The sequence below is a fragment of the Mobula birostris genome, chromosome 14 (assembly GCF_030028105.1).
Source record: "Mobula birostris isolate sMobBir1 chromosome 14, sMobBir1.hap1, whole genome shotgun sequence".
In the NCBI taxonomy this organism is placed as follows: Eukaryota; Metazoa; Chordata; class Chondrichthyes; order Myliobatiformes; family Myliobatidae; genus Mobula; species Mobula birostris.
Genome location: NC_092383.1, coordinates 78,236,588 through 78,262,308, shown reverse-complemented (window position 1 = coordinate 78,262,308; position 25,721 = coordinate 78,236,588). Strand labels below are relative to the sequence as shown.

At 40.9% G+C, this 25,721-nt stretch overlaps 1 protein-coding gene across 1 annotated transcript in view; it reads left to right on the top strand.

The window, feature by feature from the left end:
• Positions 1-25,721, top strand: part of capza1b (capping actin protein of muscle Z-line subunit alpha 1b) — a 63,395-nt gene that overhangs the window by 24,130 nt on the left and 13,544 nt on the right. Inside the window, exons 2-6 of the mRNA XM_072278729.1 lie at positions 2,278-2,341; positions 12,936-12,987; positions 20,539-20,602; positions 22,057-22,263; positions 24,963-25,042. Coding sequence (XP_072134830.1) covers positions 2,278-2,341; positions 12,936-12,987; positions 20,539-20,602; positions 22,057-22,263; positions 24,963-25,042 — 467 coding nt within the window. The remainder of the gene's footprint in view (positions 1-2,277; positions 2,342-12,935; positions 12,988-20,538; positions 20,603-22,056; positions 22,264-24,962; positions 25,043-25,721) is intronic.

Here is a 25,721-nt window from a genome sequence, read left to right as displayed (position 1 = left end):
AAGTTAACATGCAAAGATTCATAACTTACATAAACACACATGCACACACTACTTTTATAACTACCAGTTCAACTCTCCACGTTCGTGATACCTGGTGTCCCGTGCACCACCGACCGAACAGATCCAAGTGTGAGTGTTATTTTAGAAAAATACTCACCAGCTTAGACTGCTAGGAACGCTGGCCACACGACGGGTCACAAAGTATCCCACTTCTGACACCAAATGTTGTGGCGTGGATGAAATCACCGGAGAGACTGTCACTGGTAGATACAAAGCAACTTCTTTATTCAACCCAACAAGGTACAGGCGGAGACACTTTCGGTAGAAAGGTCTGCTAGCCCAATGTGGGCTCGATATTTATATGCTAAACACAAAGGCAATCGCTACTTAAAAAGTTACAGACAATGCTTCCTTTTGAAGCTACATACAAACATCACATCTTCTGACTTCATCTTTTGCTTCTGACGCCAACGTGTCTGGGTTGGTATCCACAGCCTTTAGGATTGCAAGTTAAATCCACCATACATTTATTTGGAATTTTATGTGCTAACGTAGAAGACAATTAATATTTATAAAGTATAAATAATACTGTCTTTGAAACTACAGCATCTGGTCAAACTATGGCGTCAGAAGCATCTGGTATTCACACCTTTTTAAGAAGTGTATTGTTGTGGACTCATCCATAGTACTTTGTCTGCTGGCCAAAGTCATTTAAGTGTAAATGAATCACCTACCCAGAAAAACTCACTCTAACAACCTAATTGTACTCTTATGTTTTAAGCTTAACCTGCAGCAGGTCAGTGTGTTGATAAACCACCTGAGTCTTATGCTGTCTCTCAGCACTGCACACTGCTAACTATTCTCTCTGCCCCCCTCTGACTGCATTGATCTTCCCGGTGATTTCACTGCAACAAGATCAGCAGTGTTGTTTCCTGTTTCTATCATGCCCCATAGAAACAATGGGACCTAGCGGCCATTGACACATGAAGCATCCGCTGCTGGCCTCCAGCATTGACTTAGCATGTCCAGTACCAACCCACGGACGCAGTGATTGGGAGGGATGTTTATCACACTGGAGACCTGTGACCAATGGTGTGCAGCAGGTTTGTGTGCCGAGTCCACCTTTTGTCAACAATTTGGATGAGAACGTAGGTGGCTGAATTAGTGTGTTTGCGGATGACACCAAAATGAGTGGTATTGTGATTCCAGGGATCCCCAACCTAGGGACCCCAGGTTGGGATTCCCTGATGTAGAAGGTCATCTAAGGTCACAACAGGATCTAGGTTAACTAGGAAAATGGAAAAAGGAATAGACGAGTGCAATATGATGTTTTTTCGGTAGTTAAACCAGGGCAGCACTTTAAAAAATTAATGACAATGCCCTGGGAAGTGTTATTCAACAGGGAGACATTAGTAGTACAGATTTCTAGTTCCCTGAAAATGATGACATGGTTAGCCATTCATATAATCTCCTTCCACTGCCATTGTCAAATTAACTAGTCTGTACCTGCGACATTTAGTCCAATTTTCAACCTATCACAGGGAATTCATTTTATTAATCTGATTTCGACTGGATATGATCCACAACACTTTTCCTTGATTCATTTTGGGACTGTGTTCTGTAATCACATGCCATCTAATAAAGTATCAATGTCTTGTGCCAGTTTTTAGAATGAGATTGGTGATTGAATGCTGAGACTAAATATATATTTATTAATTTACTAATCAATTTGTCTACAGTAGAGTGCATTGCTGAAGTAATTTATTGATTACAAAGCTTTGTGTTATTTCAAGGGAATGGAAGGTGAGCCATAAACGTATCTGGTGCATATCAGTGACAACTGATTGATAAACTTGTCACCATGCCACTTACTAGCCAGACTCTTGCAGAGAGAGAAATCGCCTAGTGAGAGGCTGATGAGAGAGATGACGAACAAATTCAATAATAGACACTGAGAAACATAGTGCAGAATTGTATGCTACAACTTGTTGACTTGAATGATGAAAATCAGAAATGTGCAGATGCTGAAAGTCTGAAATAAATATAGAAAATATTGTGTACATTCTGTAGGTCTGGCAGCATCTATGTGCAGATGAACAGCATTAATGTTTCAAGTCAAAGATGAAACTTATTCATCCTGCAGAGTATTTTCAGCATTTTCGGCTTTTATAGCTAGGCTACGATGTTGGGAAGAAGGTTTCAAAACAAAATTTGAGTTAATTGTCATCTTGTATGAAGTAGAATTACTAATGACATATATTTCTGGTTTGATTTTAGGTGCAAATTGCCACCAATTTCATCACTCATGCACCACCAGGAGAGTTCAATGAAGTATTTAATGGTAAGTCAATGAAAATATACTTGTTTTTTGTTTTGTAACCTTTAAATTGCTAGTTTGATTGTAAGATACATACAGTTGTACATATATTCTGTGTGCCTTTGGCAGTGTGAACTGTAAGAATTCTTCATTAGTCCAGTGCTGAAGGGTTGCTTACTGTGGAATTTGGAACAAATGTTTTTATTCATTACGTTCTTCAGCTGGCCTATTGATTTTGTTCATTAAGCAGGCAGTTTCAGGATGTCTTCAGCCAAATCATTTGAAGAGAAATAGGCTCGTGTTTCTTGGATTGCCATTGGTACCAACAGACCATGATTAACAGTTCAGATGACCAAAAATGCACTTGTCAGTAACTTAATGACCGAGATCTGTGGCTTATATTGAATTAGTTGACCTTATTCAGCAGACTAGTAGCCTGAAACAAGAATCAACCAAATGTCTTGCTACATAAAAGGCAGAATACGTATAATCTACAGTACAATTTAAGCTGCTTTTAAAGTCTGAATTAGAGTAATCCATGCTGTTAAGTCACCATTCCCATTATCTCGAGCACTGATGACATATGAGGTGCATGGGGTTATCACCGTAGGAGGCTCATTGAGCCATTGAATTGCAGCATGGTAAGAGGCTGTTCGGTCCACTCTGTACAGGCTCTGTGCAATACCATTCCAGCTAGTTCCACACCCCTAGCCCCCGCCTTCTCCCCCTAGCTCTGCAAATTATTTTCCAGCTCATTTTTGAATGCTACAATTTAATCTGTCTCCACTATAACCCCTGCCTGTGCTTTTCAGATCTTTACAAATCACTGTTTTAGAAAAAAAACTTTGTGGTTCTACTAACATCATGAATGGCTATGATGTTTCACTACAGATAAGTTCAAAGCCTTTTTATGCACACTTTGAAAGGGAGAATAAAACTACACCTGTGCAAATCCCTGGAGCATCTGGAGACCCTGTAATCTCTGTCTCGGAAGCCAGTATTAGGATGTCAGGCCCTGATGGTGTACCTGGTAGGGCCATGAAAACCTGTGCAGACCAACTGGTGGGAGTGTTCAAGGACATCTTCAATCTCTCATGACTGCAGTTGGTAGTTCCCACCTGCTTCAAAAGGGCAACAAACATACCAGAGTGCGAGAATTGCATTTAACAACTATCGGCCAGTGGCACTCGCATCTACTGTGATGAAGTGCTTTGAGAGGTTGATCATGGTTAGAATCAACTCCTGCTGCATGGACGTGCAATTTGCCCAACAACCCAATAGGTCCGTAGCAGACGGAATCTCACTGGCTCTCCACTTGGCCTTGGATCACCTGGACAATAGTAATACCTACTTCAGGCTGCTGTTTATTGGTTATGTTCAACACAGTTGACTAGCTCCAAAACCTGGGTCTCTGCATCTGGATCCTTGACTCCCTCACTGGGAGATCACAGTCTGCGGAAATAACATCTCCTCCTTACTGCTATACTCTTCTCTGCATACAAGATTGTGTGGTGAAGCACAGCTCAAGCTCCATTCTTTAAATTTGCCGATGACATAACTGTTGTTGGCAGAATTTCAGATGGTGATGAGGCTTACAAGAGTGAGATAGATTTGCTGGTTGAGTGATCTCATAACAACAACCTTGAACTCAACATCAGTGAGACCAAGGAATTGATTGTGCACTTCAGGATGTGGAAGTCAAGGGAACACACACCAGTCGTCTTTGAAGAATCAGTAATGGAAAGGGTGAGCAGTTTCAAGTTCCTGGATATCAGCATCTCGGAAGATCTATCCTGGGCCCAACATATTGATGCAATCACAAAGAGGGCACGAAAGCGGCTATTTTCCATTAGGAGTTTGAGGAGACTTGGTATGTATCAAGGAGAGCATTTTAACTGGCTGGTATCACCGTCTGGTGCGGAGGGCCACTGCACAGGATCAGAAAAAACTACAGGAAGTTGTAAACACTAACCATCTCCATCATAGCCTCTAGCCTTCCCAGCATCCAGGACATCTTCAAAAGGTGATGCCTCAAAAAGGCTGCATCCATCATTAAGGAACCCCGTGACCCTGGGGATGGCATGGTAACGTAGTAGTCAGCACAATGTTTTACAGTACCAGTAGCTCGGGTCAATTCCCTCCTTTGTCCATAAGGAGTTTTAAGTTCTCCCCATGACTGCGTGGGTCTCCTGCTGGTACTCTGGATTTTTCCTACTGTCCAAAGATGTGCTGGTTAGTAGGTTAATTGGCCATTGTAAATTGTACTGTGATTAGGCTTGGATTAAATCGGAGATGCTGGGCGGTGTGGCCAGAAGGGCCTATTCCATGCTGTATCTCAATAAATAAATGTTTGTCATCTTCCCATTGCTCCATCAGATTTCTAAATGGACATTGAACCCAGAAACATTACCTTACTTTTTTTCCCACTCTCTTTTTGCACTACTTAATTAATTTAATTTTTATACATATATTCATTGTAACTTAGTTTTTTTCAAATTATGATGTGTTACAATGTACTGCAGCCACAAAATAACTAGTTTCATGTACCTGTGATATTAAAACTGATTCTGTTTCCTCTGTAAGCTTGCCCAGTCAGTCCTCGCTGATGTTATAGGCTTGCAAGTCTACTGCCGTCAAGTATTTATCAAATTCTCTTTTGAATGTTAGTGTTCAGTCAGGAAGCAATCCTATCTTTTGTGAAACAGTTCACTACTCTACAGGCTTACCTGACACCCACCTCTCGTTCTCATGACACTATTCCAGTCTTGACTCTATTCCACACCATTGGGTGTCCCTTCTGTTCCTTTCCTTGCTTTCAGTTGTGCTGACATCAACGATTCATCAAACTCACTTTACCTTTGTGTCCCAGTTAACTATTCGCCCATTTACAATCTTTCTTCCCAGAACTCGAATTAATTAGCTCATCCTAAAGCATAGAAAGTTATAGCAGGTGGTGGTCATATAACCCATTGATTTTGTGCTATCCAAGAATAAAGCTGTTCAAAATAATGCCATTTTCCAGCTTTCGATGCATAACCTTGTATCTCATGGATCATTAAGTGTTTCATCTAAGCACTTTTGACTTTTGAACTTGATCAGGAATTCTCCCTGAAAACACCCCTTTCATGCAATATGCTACAGACCTGCAAATACTCTTAAAATGAAAAAGCTATTTTTCTCTTTTTTTTAACCTTAAAACTAAGCCACCTGGTTATTCACGTCTTTGTTTCAAAGAATCTACCCTGCCCATTTTGGTTAATGTTGTTATCAATACGTGCCAGTGTTTTCTCCAAATCTGTCTTCACATCTCCTTGGATAGACTGCTGCTCCTGCTGCTAACGTTGAATTACCAACAGCACAATGTGATTATAACCACATTGTGCACTATCCCACACCCTTCTGATACTTGGCACAGATGACCACCTCCAATTCCTCTCCTCCATTTTTAAAGTTGTGAGTGTGCCTCCTCTAATTCATCTGATTTATCCAGTCATACTCGTGCAGTCTAGTTGTCATTTTTGTAAACAACAGATTAACTCACAAATATCAAGCTTCCTTCCAGTTTAGAAGATTTGTGCATGCTCTGTAGCTTCTCAAGTTCATGCTTATTTATAAAGTAATATCTTGTATATGTGAAAGCAGATTTATTTACTGTAATCCCATTATGTGAGTGACCTTAAGCCTGTTATATACTAATCGGATGTTCTGTTGAAAGTGTGACTTTCCAGGTGTTTTTGAACATTGTGGAATTTAGCAACCAAAGTTGGCTGATGGTATATGTGTATGGTCAACCTCAAGTGGGAAAGCCATGAATTTTTGCCACAATGTTTAAAAAGTAAAACTGTAATTGCAAGAAGTGCAAAACATATAAAGTAGTAGCTGAAAAGTGGAAGAAACAGGGTTAGTAGTCAGCCATTCCACTGCTCAAACCTGCTCCACCATTCCATAACATAATGTCTAATCCATCTTCCCACCCCATTTCATTACCATCAAACCCTTAAAGTTAAACATCTCGTGTATTTCTATTAGAATGCATTCTTGGATTCTGCCCCCATGGCTTTCTGGGGTAAGGAATTCCAAAGATTGTTTATTTAATTGAAAGAAGAAATTCTTCCTTTTTTCAGTCTTAAATTTGTTCCCCCTTATTTTGTGACTGTCCTTCCCAGTCCTTCCAGGAATGGAAATGGCCTCCCATTGTTTACCCGATCATTCTTGTTTCATTAGGTTGGTCGTACTTCTAAGCTCAAATGCATCCAAACCCTGTTTATCCTTTCCTCAATATAATCCTTCATATCCTTTCCTCAATATAATCCTTCATATCCAGGATCATCATGGTGAAGCTCCTCTATCTACAATGATAATCAATTGTGGACTAAAATTCTACTGTTGCCTTGTATGGTTGTGGTAAGATGTTACTGCTTTTGTACTCCAAGCCCTATCGTCCTGTACACTTAGGAGTTCAAATATTTTAGACAGAGTAATCATCTCAAGAGGAAGTTTCAGGATCACTTCCTGTTCTGTTTCAGCAAACGGAACACTGTCTATACTTGTCACGGTCAAAAACTCTATTTTTTAATTCTCAGGATTGCAATGCTGTACTGGCAGTTACTAAATTGCTTTGCTAGATTTAACTTAGGAACTATGTTGCAAGCAAAGTGATTCTTTAAAAAACAAAAGGTTATGAATTATAATTATTAGATTGACACTGTCATCTTTGGAAGGGTGCACTGTTAGAGACACGTGAAACATTCAAACAAGGTCCTGGAATTGTTTTTTTCATTTTTAGACCAAATATCTTATTTGTTTCTTTATGGAAAGCAACTAAGTTATGTTGGTGCCCTCATTAGTTTCCTCCTCTTGAATGCTTCTTGAATCGCAGTGTCTGGGGATTCATTTATTTCCTGTTTATGCAGCCTTTTTGCATGCACGTTGGTTGCTGTGCTTTTCTGCACAAGAGAAGCTCCTAAAGAACAATAAAAGCTCTATTATCTGATATGCACCACAGTTAACTGTATTTTAAATCATTATCCTTGTTTTCAAATCCATCAGTGGCCTCAGCATTTACTGTCCTTCATCCTGACAACCCGGTATGATACCCAACTTCAACAACTGCTTCCTAAATTTAGCTGATTTATTTGTTCTTCCTTTGCTGTCTATGCCTTCGACTGCATGGCACTGATTCCATTTGGAATTTTCTAAACTTAGTTTCTCTCTTAGAACTTTGTAATAGCCCAGGTATTTTGCACAAATACAGTGGATTCCGGTTAATTGGGACACATTGAGACCAGTACATTTTGGCCTAATTAAGCATGCCCTAATTAGCAGAAGCTGTTGGGAATAGTTTAAAAAGATGTAAATATATATAGACAAACTATCATTTAGCTGAGTAACAAATTATGTATTTCAATCAATTAGAATTGGGTTTAATATCACCAGCATATGTTATGAAATTTAACTTTGCAGCAGCAGTACAATGCAATACATGATAATACAGGAAAAACTGAATTAAAGTAAATGTATATGTATATCAAATAGTTAAATTAGTAGTGCAAAAACATAAATGAAAAAATGTAGTGAGGTAGGGTTCGTTGTTTCAATATCCATTCGGAAATCGGGTGGCAGAGGGAAATAAGCTGTTCCTGAATAGCTGAGTGTGTGCCTTCAGGTTTCTGTACCTCCTTTGTAATGGTAACTGGTGTGAAGAAGACATGTACTGGGTGGTGGGGCTCCTTAATGGATGGACACCGCCTTTTTGAGGCACCGCTTCTTGAAGTTGAGTTGGATACTATGTTGATTAGTACCCATGATGGAGCTGACTAGTTTTACAACTTTCTGCAGCTTACTTTGATCCTTTGCAGTAACCCCCCTCCCCCACCCCCGCCATACGAGACGGTGATGTAGCCAATTAGAATACTCTCCACAATACATCTGCAGAACTGTTCAAGTGTTTTAGGTAACGTTCCAAAACTCCTCAAACTCCTAATGAAATATAGCCGCCATATTACAGAACAAATTAGAACACTACCAATACTGCTACAGTGTGTTGGTTGTCTGTTGTTTCCTACTATGATATAACCTGTGCGGGGAGGAGTTCCACAGTGAAAAGCCATTGCACTGGGGCAGTCCCACTCTCTTGGCCTCAAAAACCTTGGTCCAGTGGTATGAGAAACTGCAGACTTCCTTGGGTGCAGTGGATAGCCATGACGGCTGTGCCTTGTCTGCCTTGGTCGTTGGATCTTGTAGTTGATCTCGTCCTCCCAGTCCACCGGAACTGACTTTGCATGCTGGGTTCAGCAGGATCGGAGGTTCTGGGCTGCCCTCTCCTGGTTTATCCCGCCTGACGAACAGTGTACTGGGGTGTGGCCACTGTCACAAGCAAACAGTTACTTGGAGCCATTGGTGAGAGCTGGGAGCAGATGTGAACTAAAGGTGGATGAGCTGCCCCTCGGTGGAGCACAACAAAGCCAAGGGAGGGGCAGCTCTATAAAACAACTAGTTCCTAATACAGGTGTCCCCCGCTTTTCGAACGTTCGCTTTATGAAACCTCACTGTTACGAAAGACCTACATTAGTACCCTGTTTTCGCTTTCAGAAGGTGTTTTCACTGTTACGAAGAAAGGCAGCGTGCGATAAAAAATCGGCGTGCGAAAAAATCAGCGAGCGATAAAAGGCAGCATGCACCCCGAGCAGCTGCTCGCCCCCGGATTTGGGACGGCATTGCTTAAACACGAGCCTGTGAGCAGACATTTGCAAGATAAGTTCTAAGGTGTCGGAAAAGCCGGAAAGAGCTCGTAAGGGTGTTACACTTAGTGTAAAACTAGACATAATTAAGCATTTCGATCGTGGTGAATGAAGCAAGGACAAAGTGAGTTTGGCTTGTGGAAGCTGATGAGGATGATGTTGAAGAGGTTTTGGCATCCCATGACCAAGAACTGATAGAAGAAGAGCTGATGCAATTGGAAGAGGGAAGGATAACAATCGAAACCGAATTCAACCGAATGCAGAAGGTGAAGCAACTGTGTGAAATTTTCCTTGCAATGATAAAGTATGACTTTAATTTTGAAAGGGTACGTAGGTTTAGGGGATATTTGGAGGATGTTTACAAACAACTGTGTGATATAAAAATGCTTGAGGCTCAGTCTAGCAAGCCTTCCACATCAGCCACAGCAGACGACGAACCTCGATCTTCAACATCGAGGCGGGCAGTCATAGGAGAAGATGAGCTGCCTGCCCTGATCGACGATGAGATGACGCCCCCGTGTCCCACCGCCCCAACCCCTGGGCCCCGGACTTATACTGTACCCATTTGCGGAGAATGTGGGAGTAGCCGAGAGGCACACAGCACATCTTTAAGAAAAAAGCCGAAATAAACATGCTAATTAATTAGGTGCCACCTAGCACATAATTGTCGGCCCAGATCAGTGCCGTGCTGGGCAGCATCTAATTAATTAGCATGCTTATTTCGGCTTTTTTCTTAACAATGTGCTGTGTGCCTCCCGGCTACCCCTGCATGCTTCGCGGCAATGTATCCGGTCGGTGGCCCGGAGGGTGGGGGCCACTGCATCACCCAGCCTGTGACGATGCAGTCTAACACACCATCATCAGTGTGCTCGATGTCTTCCCAATTCCCGTAAGTGATACTACACTGTACATACATTATTTCTACTTTATATAGGCTGTGTATTTTAATATGTTATTTGGTAGATTTGGCGGCTTCATAGTTTAAAGGTTACTGGAGAGCACGTTTATGCCAACAGCGCTTGCGTGAGATTTTCTGCCGAGAGCGCTTGCGTGAGATTTTCTCTACAGAGATCTGTGCAGGCAGTCATTGTAGAGAAGTATTTCTACTTCATATAGGCTGTGTATTTATCATATCATTCCTGCTTTTACTATATGTTACTGTTATTTTAGGTTCTATGTGTTATTTGGCATGATTTGGTAGGTCATTTTTGGGTCTGCGAACGCTCACAAAATTTTCCCATATAAATAAATGGTAATTGCTTCTTCGCCTTACGACATTTCGGCTTACGAACCGTTTCATAGGAACGCTCTACCTTTGGATGGCGGGGGAAACCTGTAGTTATTGACAGAGGAATTCATCCAAGTATGTTGTCATGTGTGGGGTGCCCAGGGATAACAATTCAGTGAAGGGCTTGTCCTGTCTTTTCTGGACCGACTCATTCACCTTTGGTCCCCACTGGACACACAGCTCGCATCTGTGGCTCCAAGTAGCTGTTTGCATGCGACAGCAGCCACGCTCCAGTACACCACTTTGACAGACAGGTTAGCCGGCGGACCTTGTATCCTGGTGAAATATGCCTGCCCTTCCACGTGAAATCAGCTCTGGCGGACTGGGCGGATGAAGTGAACAGTGAGATCCAATGACCAAGAAGGCGGTTCTGCCATGCTTCATGGGGAGTGAAGGGCATGATATGGCACAGAAGAAATCATGATTATTCACTGCAGCCAAGGAAAACCCCAGTTTGTGATGACTACTCATACTATGGACCTGGACTATTGAGGCCAAGAGATTGGAACTGTCTCAGTGTAATGGCTTTTCCACTTTAAAAACTCTCCTGCATAGTTTTCACTGTCATCATCAGGATGCAATAGACAACCAACATGCTGCCAAGTTCTTTTGAGTGACTGTAAATGAACAAAATTAGCACAGACGCCTAGTGTAGATAATGGACTCCCTTCATACAATGCTTTCAATCATTGCATCTTCTAGATCTTCTTTACCATTGTAACATTCAAGATGATTGTCGATATTCAAATTCTTCATAGTTCCTAACTTGTTGAAGTAGTAAAATAATTTCCTTTTCACTCTCAGCTGTTTCTGGCACCTCCAAGTCTGAATGCTTGAAAACGCAGTGTGCAAAATAATTCTAAATTATCTTGCTTATTTCTCACCAACTAACAGTGACAAAAATGAATGCTTTTTGAACTCAACACATGCAACTACAGCTACTTTTTAAACTGTTTGCTCTAAGTACGGTACAGTGTCTAACAGCCACGCAAGTTCACGGGAGTCATGCTAATTAGAAATTGTTCGATAATAGTTCCCTGTCCCAATTAAGCAACATAGTGTTACAAATAACCCACCTATTTTCTAAATTAATTTTTGTTCTTTAAGAGTTGTCCCAGTTAAGTGGCTGCCACTGATTAACCAATGGACCAATTAACCAGAATTCACTGCATATCTTTAGATGGTTTGGTATTAATTTTTGCCTGATTTCCCACTTGCAAATCACCTTGGGACATTTAATAGACAGGTGCTTTATGAAGACTTAATGATGTTAATAGAGCTGTCTTGCAATTTAATTGCATCACAATAAGCTTCATCTGGTTATTGTTTTGAGAGAAATATATTAAATGTTTCCATTTATTATCAGAGCATGTATGCAGTATACAACCTGAAATTAGTCTTCGCAGCCATCCATGAAAAACAGAAAGACCCCAAAAGAATGAACGACAGAGAAACTGCTCGAACCCCCTCTCCCCCTACCCATTCCAGCAAAAATCATATGTGCCCACCATCCACCAAGCAAGCAATAGCAAAGCACCCAAATGATCTGCAGTCAACAAAAGTTATTGTTTACCTGACAGTTGAACATGCTACTGGCTGTCTCTCACTAACAAGGTAGAGAGAGGTCTCACCTATTTCACAGTGAAAGGGGTGACCAGATTCTCTGACTTGAGAATTGACAGCCATCTTTCCCCACCATCGAGAAAATGAAAGTGAGAGGGAGTGCTCACTCGAGTACAGAGACCTCCGCCTGCCGTATCCGCTGCCACAAAATCCTGATGTTCCTTCTCCTGCGATGCCTCAGTTGGTGGCACCGGCCTGGAATCAGTTGCCCACAAGGTCGCGTGGGGCCACACCCTGGAGGTGCGCTTCCATGCCACACCTGGGGAATGCCGGAAAATGGCCGGTCGGTGAGCTCCAGGAGCAGGAAAAACTACAGTGTGAGTGATGTTGATGGAACCCCAACAACCGTGAAAAGAGAAAAAGAAACATTAAAAGAGAGGAATTTAAGCTGTTTACGCAGATGACCTTGAAGAGGCAGCCATTGGTGCCATCTAAACTCGACCCACTTGCATATGAATATAAACTGAACACAAGTACATCTTATGTGTGCAAATTCTATCCTTTTTGACCAATAGTGACATATTTATCGTTAAGATATTGTGCTGGATTTAATGAATATTTAATTGACATTTTTATAGTCATCTTACTACACTATTTGTGCCTTAATATCACTCTGAATTATGCAGTGCTAAATAATCAGTATTCTTAACTTTGGCATACTGTGGGTTGTTCAGGTAGCAATGTTTAAGAATCTCAGAGTTAAAACTTGTAAATAGATCCATTCCCCCTTTTCCTTCAGATTTCCAACAGATTAGTTTGCAATGGCAACATCAGAGTCTGTTCCTGTTAGTTCAAAGCATCCTTGATACTTAAAACATACAAATTTATATTAGACACTTTTGTATTAACATGTATTGACTGTATTCATAATCTTAATTGTTACATTCAGCACTAACTATTTTGAGATTAAAATAATTTGGCTTAAATTACCAGTTATGGTTTGAAAAAAAATATTTTCAATTTTCAGATGTACGTGTGCTAATGAATAATGACAGCCTTCTCAAGGAAGCAACTGCAAAGTAAGTCTTAAGCTTTTTCATATTTTTCAGATGAAATGTTGGCATTGGCGTGTGGGATGGCACTGATATACTTGTTGCTCTTTTCTATTTTTTTACGTGTCATTTGCAATATCTTTTATTTTTGGTGGTTGAATGGTTCGTGTATATTGCCAATCTTCAGGTATTTCTACTGTCCAATGGTGGTGATTCCATTTATTTATTTTATTGGAGAACTTTATCACTAGTTGTTCAGATCAAAACATTTCCAAGGCAAGGTGATGGGCCAACTGTGCTTTAATTTGTGGGGCGTAGTATCAACATCATGAGGCACATCTTTGTTTTCCAGCTGGTAGAAGTATAGAGCTTAACTTGGCCTTACTGCCTCTTACACCACTGGTGTTTAAGGCAGCACTGAAGCTTCTCCATTTCTGGTGGTGTTCAGTAGTTTGTGTCAGTAGTTTCCGCTAAGTTTTCACAACTGTCATTTGTGCAAGTCCCGGGTGGAGACTCAGGAATACCATCACACTCAGATGTAGAAGGATTCTTCATTACTGTTTCCTTAACAGTTTTGTTTTTCTAGTCAGGGTTGTTAGCCCTGAGCTTAGTCTGTTTTCTACCTTTTGACCTGTTTGGCATGGAAGTGTTAAAGTTGAATCTGAGTAAAACTCGGGAGACCAGCTTCTCATCGTCACCACAGTTTATTGCGCACTCTCCTGCAGGAGTTTGAGACCCAATTGTCAAAGGGAAGGCACGTAAGCACTGCCACCTTCTGACAAATAGACTGACTTAGTCAGGTTACGGCTGTATATTTATACATAGTAAGCCCCAAACATTACTGTTGCAAGATGTTATTTGAACTAGTACGCCCACCAAGTCTGTTGGTGCAAAACTTAATTACATAGATAAGAGAGTCCACTAAATCAAGATTTTAATTACAGATGGATGTACTGTCCTGTCCTTATCAGTTATTCCCTTTGCAAGGCCCTGACTTAATTACAGACAGATATTCATTGCTGGCCTTATCAGCGAGTCTTCCTCTCCTCCCTAATCAAACAAGGCTACAATGTATAATATATAATGTTACCAACCTCCTAATGTCTCTCTGCAAGCCAAAAAGAACTGATAATGAACCTGTCCTAGCTAACCGCTGAAGACAGAGTTTACTTCAGTTCAAAAATTCCTATTCAGTCCCAATTATTCTTTTAGCCAGAGGTTCAAAATGATTTTTTTATATATATCCTCAATTCCTCAGTAGACCCTACCAAGAGCCAAAGCTTACAACCCTAACTCCAGCACGCAAGCCTCCAAGCCCTATGGTGTGGTCCTCTTGGAGGAGTATAGATAGTTGTGAATAAAAACCCTATTTAAGTTCTATGCTGTATGTACAATGGGCAGCTTTTTTATGTCAGGAGCTTCATTTTGCATTACTTTGATTTGGGGAAAGCTTTGTGTCTCAGTGGAAACCTTTGCAAATGAGGAGTTGGTTGCTCGTCACAATATTTCAATTCAAGTCTGCTTTTATGTAGGAGTCATTTCAGTTGATTGATTCAGGATGTGCAATATAAATTAATCTCCAATTTTGAGTTGCATGCTTCCCTTGTTTGATGCATAACCAAGCAGAGAACTGGAGTTGGTTCCTGGGTTAAAAAAAAATCTTGAATTTTTTTCAGAGCGGGGAGGAATAAAATTGAGCAATAGTAACTCCATCACAAGTTAAAGGATATAATCACAATGTAATGCTTTAACAGGTAGGCTTTGTCATAAATATAGGCATGAGATTGCCAAGTGAGAAAAGTTGATAAGAGCTATAGCGACATTTTAACTACATTACATTAGTTGCTCTGTCCCTTTTTTCTTTTAGCTCCACGTGTTCTTGTCATCTTTGCACCTCTTAAATGCCATTGCTTTTAAAAAAGCTCATTCTGAATTTTTGTAAAGAATTTAAGTCTAGGAGTAAGGACCAGTTGTAATATTTCAAGTTTGCTGGTGATGTGGAGTCAGGTAGCAGTGTTGTGAGCAGGATGCAGGAAGACTTTAGAGTTAGGCTTCCCAACCTGGAGTCCACAAACCCCTCAGTTAATAGTAGGGGTCCCTGGCACGAGAATGGTTGGGAACCCCTGCATTGGAGCGATATAGATATATGAAATGAATGGCAGGTAAAATATCATCTGCTAAGAAATGTGGAGATGTCTAATTTGGTGGAAAAGGTAATAAAACAGGATATTTTTGGATCAGTATTGGGTTAATATCATCGGCAAATGTCTTGAAATTTTGTTAAATTTGTGGCAGCAGTACATGGAATAAATGATAAATATAGGGAAAAAAAACCTGAATTACAGTTAGTATAAATATCTCTCTTTATATAAATCTAAATGTGTGTGTGCATGTGTGTATGTATGCATGCGTGTGTGTGTGTGTGTGTCTATTAAGTAGTTAAGTTAAAATAAGTGCAAAAAAACCAGAAATAAAAATGTAGTGAGGTAGTATTCATGGGTTCAATATCCGTTTAGAAATTGGATGGCAGAGGGGAAGAAGCTGTTCCTGAATCGCTGAGTGTGTGCCTTCAGGCTTCTGTACCTCTTTCCTGATTAGCAATGAGAATAACAAGAGGTAGGAAAGTAACAGTGTTCTGGGGAAGCAGTCCTGGTGAAGGGTCTCGGCCAGAAATGTCAACTATACTCTTTTCCATAAATGCTGCCTGGTCTGCTGAGTTCCTCCAGCATTTTGTGTGGTTGCTGAGTATTTGCCATGATCATATTGAGTGGTGGATCAAGCATAAGGAGCTGAATCATGTAATTCTGCTTTTATTTATTAGATTCAAGAGTAGTAATGATTTGAATTAGATCCCCACAAAGGGTGGCTGCTCTTATAGGAGTTAGAGATGGGAAGAGGATAACAACAGTACTTTTTCCTTCAACTTTGGAGAATAGACTAAATAAGTGTCAAATACAAAATGGTTTGCACCCAGCAGGAATGTTGGTAAAAATTATAACTCAAAACATTCTCTGTGCCTTCATCCTTATCAATGTTTGTGCTCAGACAATTGTTGTAACCAAGACTGCTCACAGATTTGCTGATCTCCTTTATCATTGTCATTTCTTGAATATCTGCATTGCTAACCCTGCTGTCAGTTTGTGTTTTTTAAAAGAAGGCAAGATTTGTACCTGAAATATGAAGAAATAATTCTGAGGAAAGTGTGGTTAAATTGTCTACTTTTTGCTTAACAAAAATAAACTTGATTGATGCCTCAACGTTTGTCAGAGCAGATTCTTCACTGATTATCCCAACAAATTATATAATGAGGGATGTATAACCAGTGGCCACTGTGTATGTTCATTGTCCTCTGTTGTAGCCCATCCACTTCAAGGTCAGCGGCTCGATCGGCTCTTCTGCCCACCATTGTTGTAATGTGTGGATTTGGGGTTACTGTCACCTTTAGATCAGCTTGAACCAGTCTGCCCATACTCCTCTGGCCTCTCTCATTCACAAGACATTTCCACCCACAGAACTGCCACTCACTAGATGTTTCTTGTTCCTCACACCATCGTCTATAAACTGTTGTGCATGAAAATCCCAGGAGATCAGCAGTTTTTGAGATACTCAAACCATGATGTGTGGCACCAACAATCATTTCCCAGTCAAAGTCACTAAGATCATGTTTCTTCCCCATTCTGATTTTGGTCTGAACAACAGCTAAGCCTCATGACCACGTCTGCATGCTTTTATGCATTGAGTGCTGCCACATGATTAGCTGATCAGATATAAGACCATGAGATATAGGAGCAGAATTAGGCCATTTGGCCCAAGGGGTCTGCTGCACCATTTCATCATGGCTGATCCATTTTCCCTCTCAACCCCAATCTCCTGCCACCTTTCCCTATCCCTTCACATCCTGACTAATCAAGAATCTATTAACTCTGCCTTAAATATACCCAGTGATTTGGCCTCCAGTGCCACATGTGGCAATAAATTCCGTAGAATCACCACCATCTGGCTAAAGAAGTTCCTTTTCATCTCCATTCTAAAAAGTCATCCCTCTATTCTGAGACTGTCCCCTCTGGTCCTAGACTTGCCCACCGTAGGAAACATCCTTTCTACGTCCACTCTATTGAGGCCCTTCAACATTCAATGAGTTAATGAGGTCACCACTCACTCTTCTGAATTCCAGTGAATACAGTCCCAGAGCCATCAAACGCTTTTCATATAACAAGCCTTTGAATCTCAGAATCAATTTTGTGAACCTCCTCCGAACCCTCTCCAAAGTCAGCACATCCTTCCTTAGAAAAGGGGGCCCAAAACTGCTCTCAATACTCTAAGTGAGGCCCCACCAGTGCTTTATATAGCCTCAATATTGCATTCTTGATTTTATATTCTAGTCCTCTTGAAATGAATGCTAACATTACATTTGCTTTCCTTACCTCCAACACAACCTGCAAATTAACCTTTAGGAAATCCTGCACAAGAACTTCCAGGTCCTACATCAATGAGCAAGTGTACAAGTGGCCACTAAGTATGATATTAACCATTATTGTTATCTCACCCAACCCCCATCCCCATCACAAACAGGCATTTGTGTTTCAGTAATCATTAGCTCCTCTGACCTTGAAGGGTTAGAGGAATGTTAATGTCTCTTAAGCACAGTGGCCCAGTTAACAGAGCTGCTGCCTCACAGCGCCAGAGGCCTGGGTTCAGTCCAGACCTCGGCACTGCTTGTTGGGGAGTCCACATGTTTCCGTAGCTGTGTGAGTTTCTCCTGAGGATCCAGTTTCCTCCTACAGCCTGAACCTGTGTGGATGGGTAGGTTAATTGTTCACAGTAAGTTGCTCTGGTGTGCAAGTGAATGATAGAATCTGGGGACAGTTGATAAGACCATACGATATAGGAGCAGAATTAGGCCATTCAGCCCGTCGAGTCTGCTCCGCCATTCCATCATGGCTGATCTTGGATCCGACTCAAGCCCATACACCTGCCTTCTCACCATATCCTTTAATGCCCTGACCGGTCAGGAATCTATCGACTTCCACCTTAAGTATCCCCCTGGACTTGGCCTCCACCGTAGTCTGTGGCAGAGCATTCCACAGATTCACTACTCCCTGGCTAATAATATTCCTCCTTACCTCTGTACTAAAGGGTTGCCCCTCAACTTTTAGGCTCTGCCCTTTAGTTCTGGATGCCCCCACCATAGGAAACCTCCTCTCCACATCCACCCTATCTAGTCCTTTCAACATTTGGTAGGTTTCAATGAGATACCCCTTGCATTCTTCTGAATTCTAGTGAGTACAGGCCCAAAGCTGCCAAACTTTCCTCATGCAATAACCTCTTCATTCCCAGAATCGTCCTCCTGAACCTCCTCTGGACTCTCTCCAATGACAACACATCCTTTCTGAGATATGGGGACCAAAACTGTTGACAATACTCCAAGTGCAGCCTGACTAGTGTCTTATAATGGCTCAGCATTATCTCATTGCTTTTATATTCTATTCCCCTTGAAATAAATGCTAACATTGCATTTGCCGCCTTTATCACAGACCCAACTATAAATTAACCTTCTAGGAGTCTTGCACGAAGACTCCCAAGTCCCTCTGCATCTCTGATGTTTGAACCTTCTCCCCATTTAGATGATAGTTGGCACTATTGTTTCTATCATACATTTCCCAACACTGTGTTTCATAGAATGTAAGGAGAACGAGATTAACGAATGATTAATTCCCAAGGAAGCAGTAGACGCTATCTCATTAAATATATTTAAGACACAACATAGATTTTTGCACAGTGGGTGAATTAATAGTTATAGGGAAATGCCAGGTAGGCGGAGTTGAGTCCAAGACCAGATCAGCCATGATCATATTAAATGGCAGAGCAGGCTTGATTGGCCAAATGGCCTACTCCTGATACTACTTGTGTTTCTTATTACTGTAAATGGGTGGTTTACTCCCACTGCAACTTATCTATCGCCACAATAGGTCAACGGCAGATGCAATCTCAATGGCTCTTCACATGGCTTTAGATCACCTGGACAACACAAACACCTATGTCAGGATGCTACTTGTTGACTATAGCTCAGTGTTTAACACCATCATTCCCACACTTCTGATTTATAAACTACAGAATCTGGGCCTCTGTAGCTCCCTGTGCAATTGGATCCTTGACTTGCTAACTAGAAGACCACAATCTGTGCATTTTGTGATATCTCCTCATTAGCAATCAACACTGGCACACCTCAGGTGTGTGCTTAGCGCACTATTCTTCTCCCTGTATGTTCATGACTGTGTGGCTAGTAATAGCAAATGCTGGCTATATATTTGCTGATGCTACAACCATTGTTGGTAGAATCTCAGATGGAGATGAGAGGGGGTACAGGAGCTAGATAAACTTGCTAGTTGAGTGGTGTCGTACCAACAGCCTTGCAGTCAATGTCAGTAAGATGAGAGAGCTGATTGTGGACTTTGGGAAGGGTAAGACGAGGGTATGTGAATCAATCCTCATAGAGGGATCAGAAGTGGAGAGAGTGAGCAATCTCAGGTTCCTGGGTGTGAAGATCTCTGAGGATCGAACCTGGTCCCAACATATCGATGCAGCTATAAAGGCAAGACAGTGGCTATATTTCATTAGGAGTTTGAAGAGATTTGGTACGTCACCTAAAACATTCAAACATGTATAGATGTATTGTGGAGAGCATTCTGACAGGCCACATCACTGTCTGATATGTGGGGTGGGCGCGGGGAGAGGAGTGGGCTACTGCACAGGACCGAAAGATTAACAGAAAGTTGTAAAATTAGTCGGCTCCATCTTGGGTAATGGCCTCTGTAGTATCCAAGACATCTTTAAGCAGTGGTGCCTCAGAAAGGCGGTGTCCATCATTAAGACCCCCATCACCTAGGACATGCCCTCTTTTCATTGTTACCATTGGGAAAGAGGTACAGAAGCCTGAAGGGGCACACTCAGTGATTCAGGAACAGCTTCTTCCCATCCACCATACAATTCCTAAATGAACATTGAAACCACAAACTACTTTGCACTATTTTAATGTAACTATTTTAAACAAATACTTACTGTAATTGATCTTTTTATATATTATTAGGTATTGCATTATACTGCTGCTGCTAAATTAACAAATTTCAGGACACATGCTGGTGAATATAAACCTGACTGATTTTTGATCATCAGATTGGACTCAGTGGGCTGAAGGGCCTCTTTCTGTGCTGTATCTCTTTGTAGTTCAAAGAATAATCACTGTGAATGTTAGAAAATATCGATCAGCATTCTGCTTAAGATGGTCGTGCATCCAGGATAATTGTAATCAAAGTAAAAAGTAATGATAAAAGGCAGATTGTCATTGGCTAACTATTAGAGTGCCAACAACTTGGGTTCAATTCCACCACTACTGGTAAACAGTTTGTATATTCTCCCTGTGATCTTATGGGTTTCCTCCCACATTACAAAGACGTATGGGTTAGTAAGTTAATTGGTCACATGGGTGTAACTGGGCAGTGCAGGCTCATTGGACTGGAAGGGTCTGTTACTGTGCTGTATCTCTGAAATAAAAAAATAAACTGCCTTTTCTTCTCACAGTGCCTTTGCCCAGTATAACATGGACCAGTTCGCTCCTGTGAAACTGGAAGGCTACGAGGAGCAGGTAACTTGATAACTGTTGGAGTGGGGCTGAGGATTGTAAAAAAAATTAATTGCAAATAAATGGACAGTTTGCTTTGGTGGAGTAACCATGGTAGTAGAAGACAGTTGGTGTTGGTGAAACTGTACCCCAGGGTAGGTGGTGCATCAAGAGTAATGACTAAGTATGTTGGCAATGTACCAGTTTCAATGAAATTCTGTGAATATCCAATCTATAGACAGAAGAGTGATAGCTATATGTTTTTTTCATCAAGATCAGAGAATGCTGGAAATGCTCAATAATATTGGTATCGTCTGTGGAACAAGAAATTATTAACATTTTAGGCACAGGCATTTTATCAGAACTGAGGGTATTTTCAAGTTACTTTTCAGTAAGAGAGAAGGTGTAGGAGGATATGTTTTTTTTAAAAAGAGGGAATATCGCTGGGCAAGTTCAAATTACTTAGTGGGAGCACTTACCGGTGCATTAAGCTACTTTGTCTGCAATGTATTGAAGATGGCGGGGCTGTGGGATGTTTCCAGTAGGCCAGATTCCATGAGCAGAGGAAAGGAAGAAATACCAACATTATGTCAGATAGAAATGCTCAGTTCTGAAACAGGTAGAAAGAGTGAACTGCCAAGATTTAGAGAATTTAATAGCTGTTTCAGAAGGTGCTGTGACCCTAGACAAGATGTATTATTGTTCCTCAAGCCTTCATTGGGTCTTGTATAATGGTGCAGATGGCCACAGACAGAAAGTTTGATTCAAGGGTTCAGTTTAATATCAGAGAATATGTACAGTATCGACCTGAAAACACTGTTCTCAGACATCCACAAAATAGAGAAAAAAAATCCAAAGAATGAATACCTGAAATGTCAGAACCCCAAAGCTTCTGTCCCCTCAAAAGAACACCATCTAACACCCAATGTACAGAGGGGGAGAAAACACATCGTGCAACCAATAAAAGTAAGCAATAGCCTTCAGAACGAAAGTGCACAGGCATGAAGTCTGGAGCAGGCATTGGATAAAGGATGGTGATGAAGAAAAGCTGCTTTTCCCAGAGAGGAGTAAAAATGGAATTCTCTGTCCAGGGAAGCTGTACAGACTGCCTCATTAAATATACTTAAGACACAGTTAGATTGATTTTTGCATCTCAGGGGAAATAGGGGATATTGGGAAAAGGCAGGTAGGTGGAACTGAGTTCACAGCCAGATCAGCCAATGTCGTTGAATGGCAGAGCAGGCTTGATGTGCCAGATGGGCGACTCCTCTTCCTATTTAATATATTCTGCTGTACTTTACACTATGCTAAAATATAGTGCCTTAGCAGAGCCCATGGATATACATACTGATTGAAAATATGATTTTTAACAGGGATGGTATAAAGATAAGTTATTTATAATCCGTGTACTTAAATACAAATGCATCTATTTATTCTTAAACATTACAAGTATTAAAGTGTGGGATTTTGTATTATAGGTCCTGATTACAGAGCATGGCGATCTGGGTAATGGAAGATTTGCAGACCCAAAGAATCAAATCTCCTTCAAATATGATCACATGAGGAAAGAAAGCAGTGATATCCAGCCCACGGCAGGCGAGGCTGCAATAGAATCATGGCGGAGTGCCTGTGACACCGCTGTGCGCGCATACATAAAAAACCACTATCCCTGCGGCATCTGCACTGTTAAGTTCTTTTGAAAATTCAATGCAATTTGTGTGACTGAATTTTTGCTGGTGGTAACCACCAAGTGCAGAATTCACATCTGTTAGTTAATACTTCATTGGATTTGTATATGCACGTGAGATGATAACTGGCTGTAGGGTTCCTACTATATGTTATTAACCTGCTGTGTACATGCATATGAACTGTGAGATTAAGGATGGGCTTGATCCATCAACTGAAAACAATGCATACAATATCAAAACTCGCGTTTAATATGCAGTTGAAATCCAGAGAATAAGGATAAAAGAAAGGACATCGAGTATAAAATACAGAGGCTGGAGCAAAAATAATCTTCTGAAGGAACTCATCGGGTCAAGCAACGTCTGTGGAGGAAAATGGACAGTTGATATTTCAGATTGTGACTCATCATCTGGACTGGAAGAATGGAGGGAGGGATAGCTCGTAGAAAGAGATTAGAATGAGGAGTGGAGCAAACTTTGAAACAAGTTGAGAACAGGTTGATTGGCAGATGGGTCAGATTGGGGAGAAGAAAAGGGTGGAGATAGCAACAGAGGCTGACAAGTGATAGCTAAAGACTATCACTAAGAAACTGGGTTATGGAATCTCATAAGAATGAAAGGTGAGGGAGAACCAAATAAGCGTGGCATAGTGGGCAGATGGAAGCGTTTTGGAGGAAGAGAGCCAGTGGGTGGACTGTGTAGGTGATGTGCAGAATCAGTAGGTGGGGGAGGAGAAAGAAAATGAAGGGCAGGGACTGACTTGTAAAGAAGAAGAGAAAGGGATAGAGAAGCAGATAATCTGAAAATGAAGAACTTGATGTTTATGCTGCCAGACTGCAGAGTACCCCGACAGAAAGTGAGATGCCATTCTGTTCAAACCTTTATACGTCCTCTCTAATAGAAACATAGAAACATAAAAAATAGGTGCAGGAGTAGGCCATTCGGCCCTTCGAACCTGCACCGCCATTCAATATGATCATGGCTGATCATCCAACTCAGAACCCTATACCTGCCTCCTCTCCATACCCCCTGATCCCTTTAGCCACAAGGACCATATCTAACTCCCTTTTAAATATAGCCAATGATCTGGCCTCAACTGTTTCCTGTGGCAGAGAATTCCATAGATTCACCACTCTCTGTGTGAAGAAGTTTTTCCTCATCTCGGTCCTAAAAGGCTTCCCCTTTATCCTTAAACTGTGACCCCTCGTTCTGGACTTCTCCAACATCGGGAACAATCTTCCTGCATCTAGCCTGTCCAATCCCTTTAGAATTTTATACGTTTCAATAAGATCCCCCCTCAATCTTTCAGTCCAGCTAATAGATCTCAACCCAAAATGCTAGCTCTCCATTTCCTAACACAGATGTGTACCCAATGAATTCCTCCAGCAGTTTTGGTTTTTTAAATCAAGGCTATCTGGGGGCAACTTTTGTAGTCAGTTAGGACATTGATAGTTACTTTCATTAGGATGTCAAATGCCATTTAAACTTGGGAGTTGGAAATTAGAGATAATGATTAAATCAGGATTTGCAAAAGGAGATGGGTGAGGAATGGGCCCTTGATTTAAAAAAAAAGGATATTTGCATTAATAAAATATTTAACAAGGATGACATTTATATGGCTCACGGCAAACATCACAAACTAAATCACATGAAGGAAACTGGTCAAACCACTGTGCTGGTTCTACGAAAGTGCTGTGTAGTGCCACTCAGCCCTGTTCTTCCTTGTTAACTTCCATTTTCCAACAGAAAGTCACTGGAGGACCTGTTTCCAATCTATCATTGTTTTATGGGCTGTTTATTGCTCAAGACAATCAGTTGACTTTGTCCGCAAGCATCAGATGAGAGAGGGACACGTGGTCAGAGTGTTCAAAGAGAGAACTGGTTGTGGTTTTTAGACTATGGGGGAATCCAGACTTATGAAAATCAAGAAAGTGTAGTTGAGGTCAAATTCAGAGCTATACCTATCAAATAGTTTGGCTGGTTCAGGGGGCCTTTCAGCTAGCACGCTCATGTTTATTATATTTCAGAATAGGTAATTCTGGAGAGGGGGGGAATCACTGTAACACCTGTACACTGAAGCCAGTGTCACTGTTGTTTTATCAGCTGTTTACCTGTTGATCCACTCTTTGGTTCAGATGTATTTGTATACAACACAGATAATGTCGAAATGGAGCATCTATAAATGAATATCTCCTCCCTTCCTCCCAAATGAACTTTGCTTGTCCAACCTTAGCTTGTTTCCTTATGCCCAAGTTATTCAGATCCCTCTCCCCTATTTCTGCATGGTAAAGCACTGCTTGAATGTGTTCAGACGTGATACTGGGATAGCTTTATCTCCTTTCCTGTTCTTCCACTGTAATAGCAAGCTGCAAATATGTGGGAGTATTATGCATTGGTGAGATTAGTATCTGTAAGAAAAATCAGCTTTCATTATTTTCACATACATCATAAAACATCATTCTTTTTCCCCTACAGGTACTGGCATGTTCTGATATATGTTTATGGAAAAAGTATCTTTCCATTCTGCCACTGCACAATTTTAGAACAATGATAAATAAAGACACAAAATATAGTTTGCTTTCCTGAACAAGTGGAAGCTAATTAAATGCCTAGTACAAGACACTAATACAAGAAATAGACCAAAATCAATTGTGACAGAAACCTGACAGTCTTTTTTCTGCCCTGCTTTTTTTTTGCAGATATATGGTAAGACGCTTAATGGCCAGCAGACTATTATAGCTTGCATTGAAAACCATCAGTTTCAGCCAAATAATTTTTGGTAAGTGTTTTTCTTAATGAATGAATGAACTTTATTTCGGTCAGTTCAAACATTAAAAAAAGCATCCTCTTCAGTGATGATTTCACAGGACAAAATCACAACAAAAAAATAGGTGAACAAATAGAGTTCCAATGTGAAATGTCATGTCTGAACTTAAGCTTGTTATTTCAGTCACATGTCAATTGTGCAGATGTTGCAATATGGAGCATTCCTGATGTCTTTTTTTTCTTTGTATTTTCAAAGTTCAATGTAAAATCTATTATCAGATTACATAGTTGACACTACATACAACCCTGGGATTCTTTTTCTGCGGACATACTTGGCAATCTATAGAACAGTAACTATAAACTGTAAACATCAGTAACTATAAACTGTAAACAAACTGTGTATTGCAGATATAAATAAATATAGCAATAAATAACAAGCATGAAATAACAATATAACAGCCCTTAAACGAGTGTAGCTATCCCCTTTTGTTCAGGAGCCTGATAGTTAAGGGGTAGTAACTGTTCTTGAACCTGATGGTGTGAGTCCTGACGTACCTGTACCTTCTACCTGATGGTAGCAGTGAGAAAAGAGCATGGCCTGGGTGATGAGGGTCTTTGAATGCTGCTTTTCTACAGCACCGTTTCATGTAGATGTGCTCAGTGGTTGGGAGGGTTTTTTCCTGTGATGTACT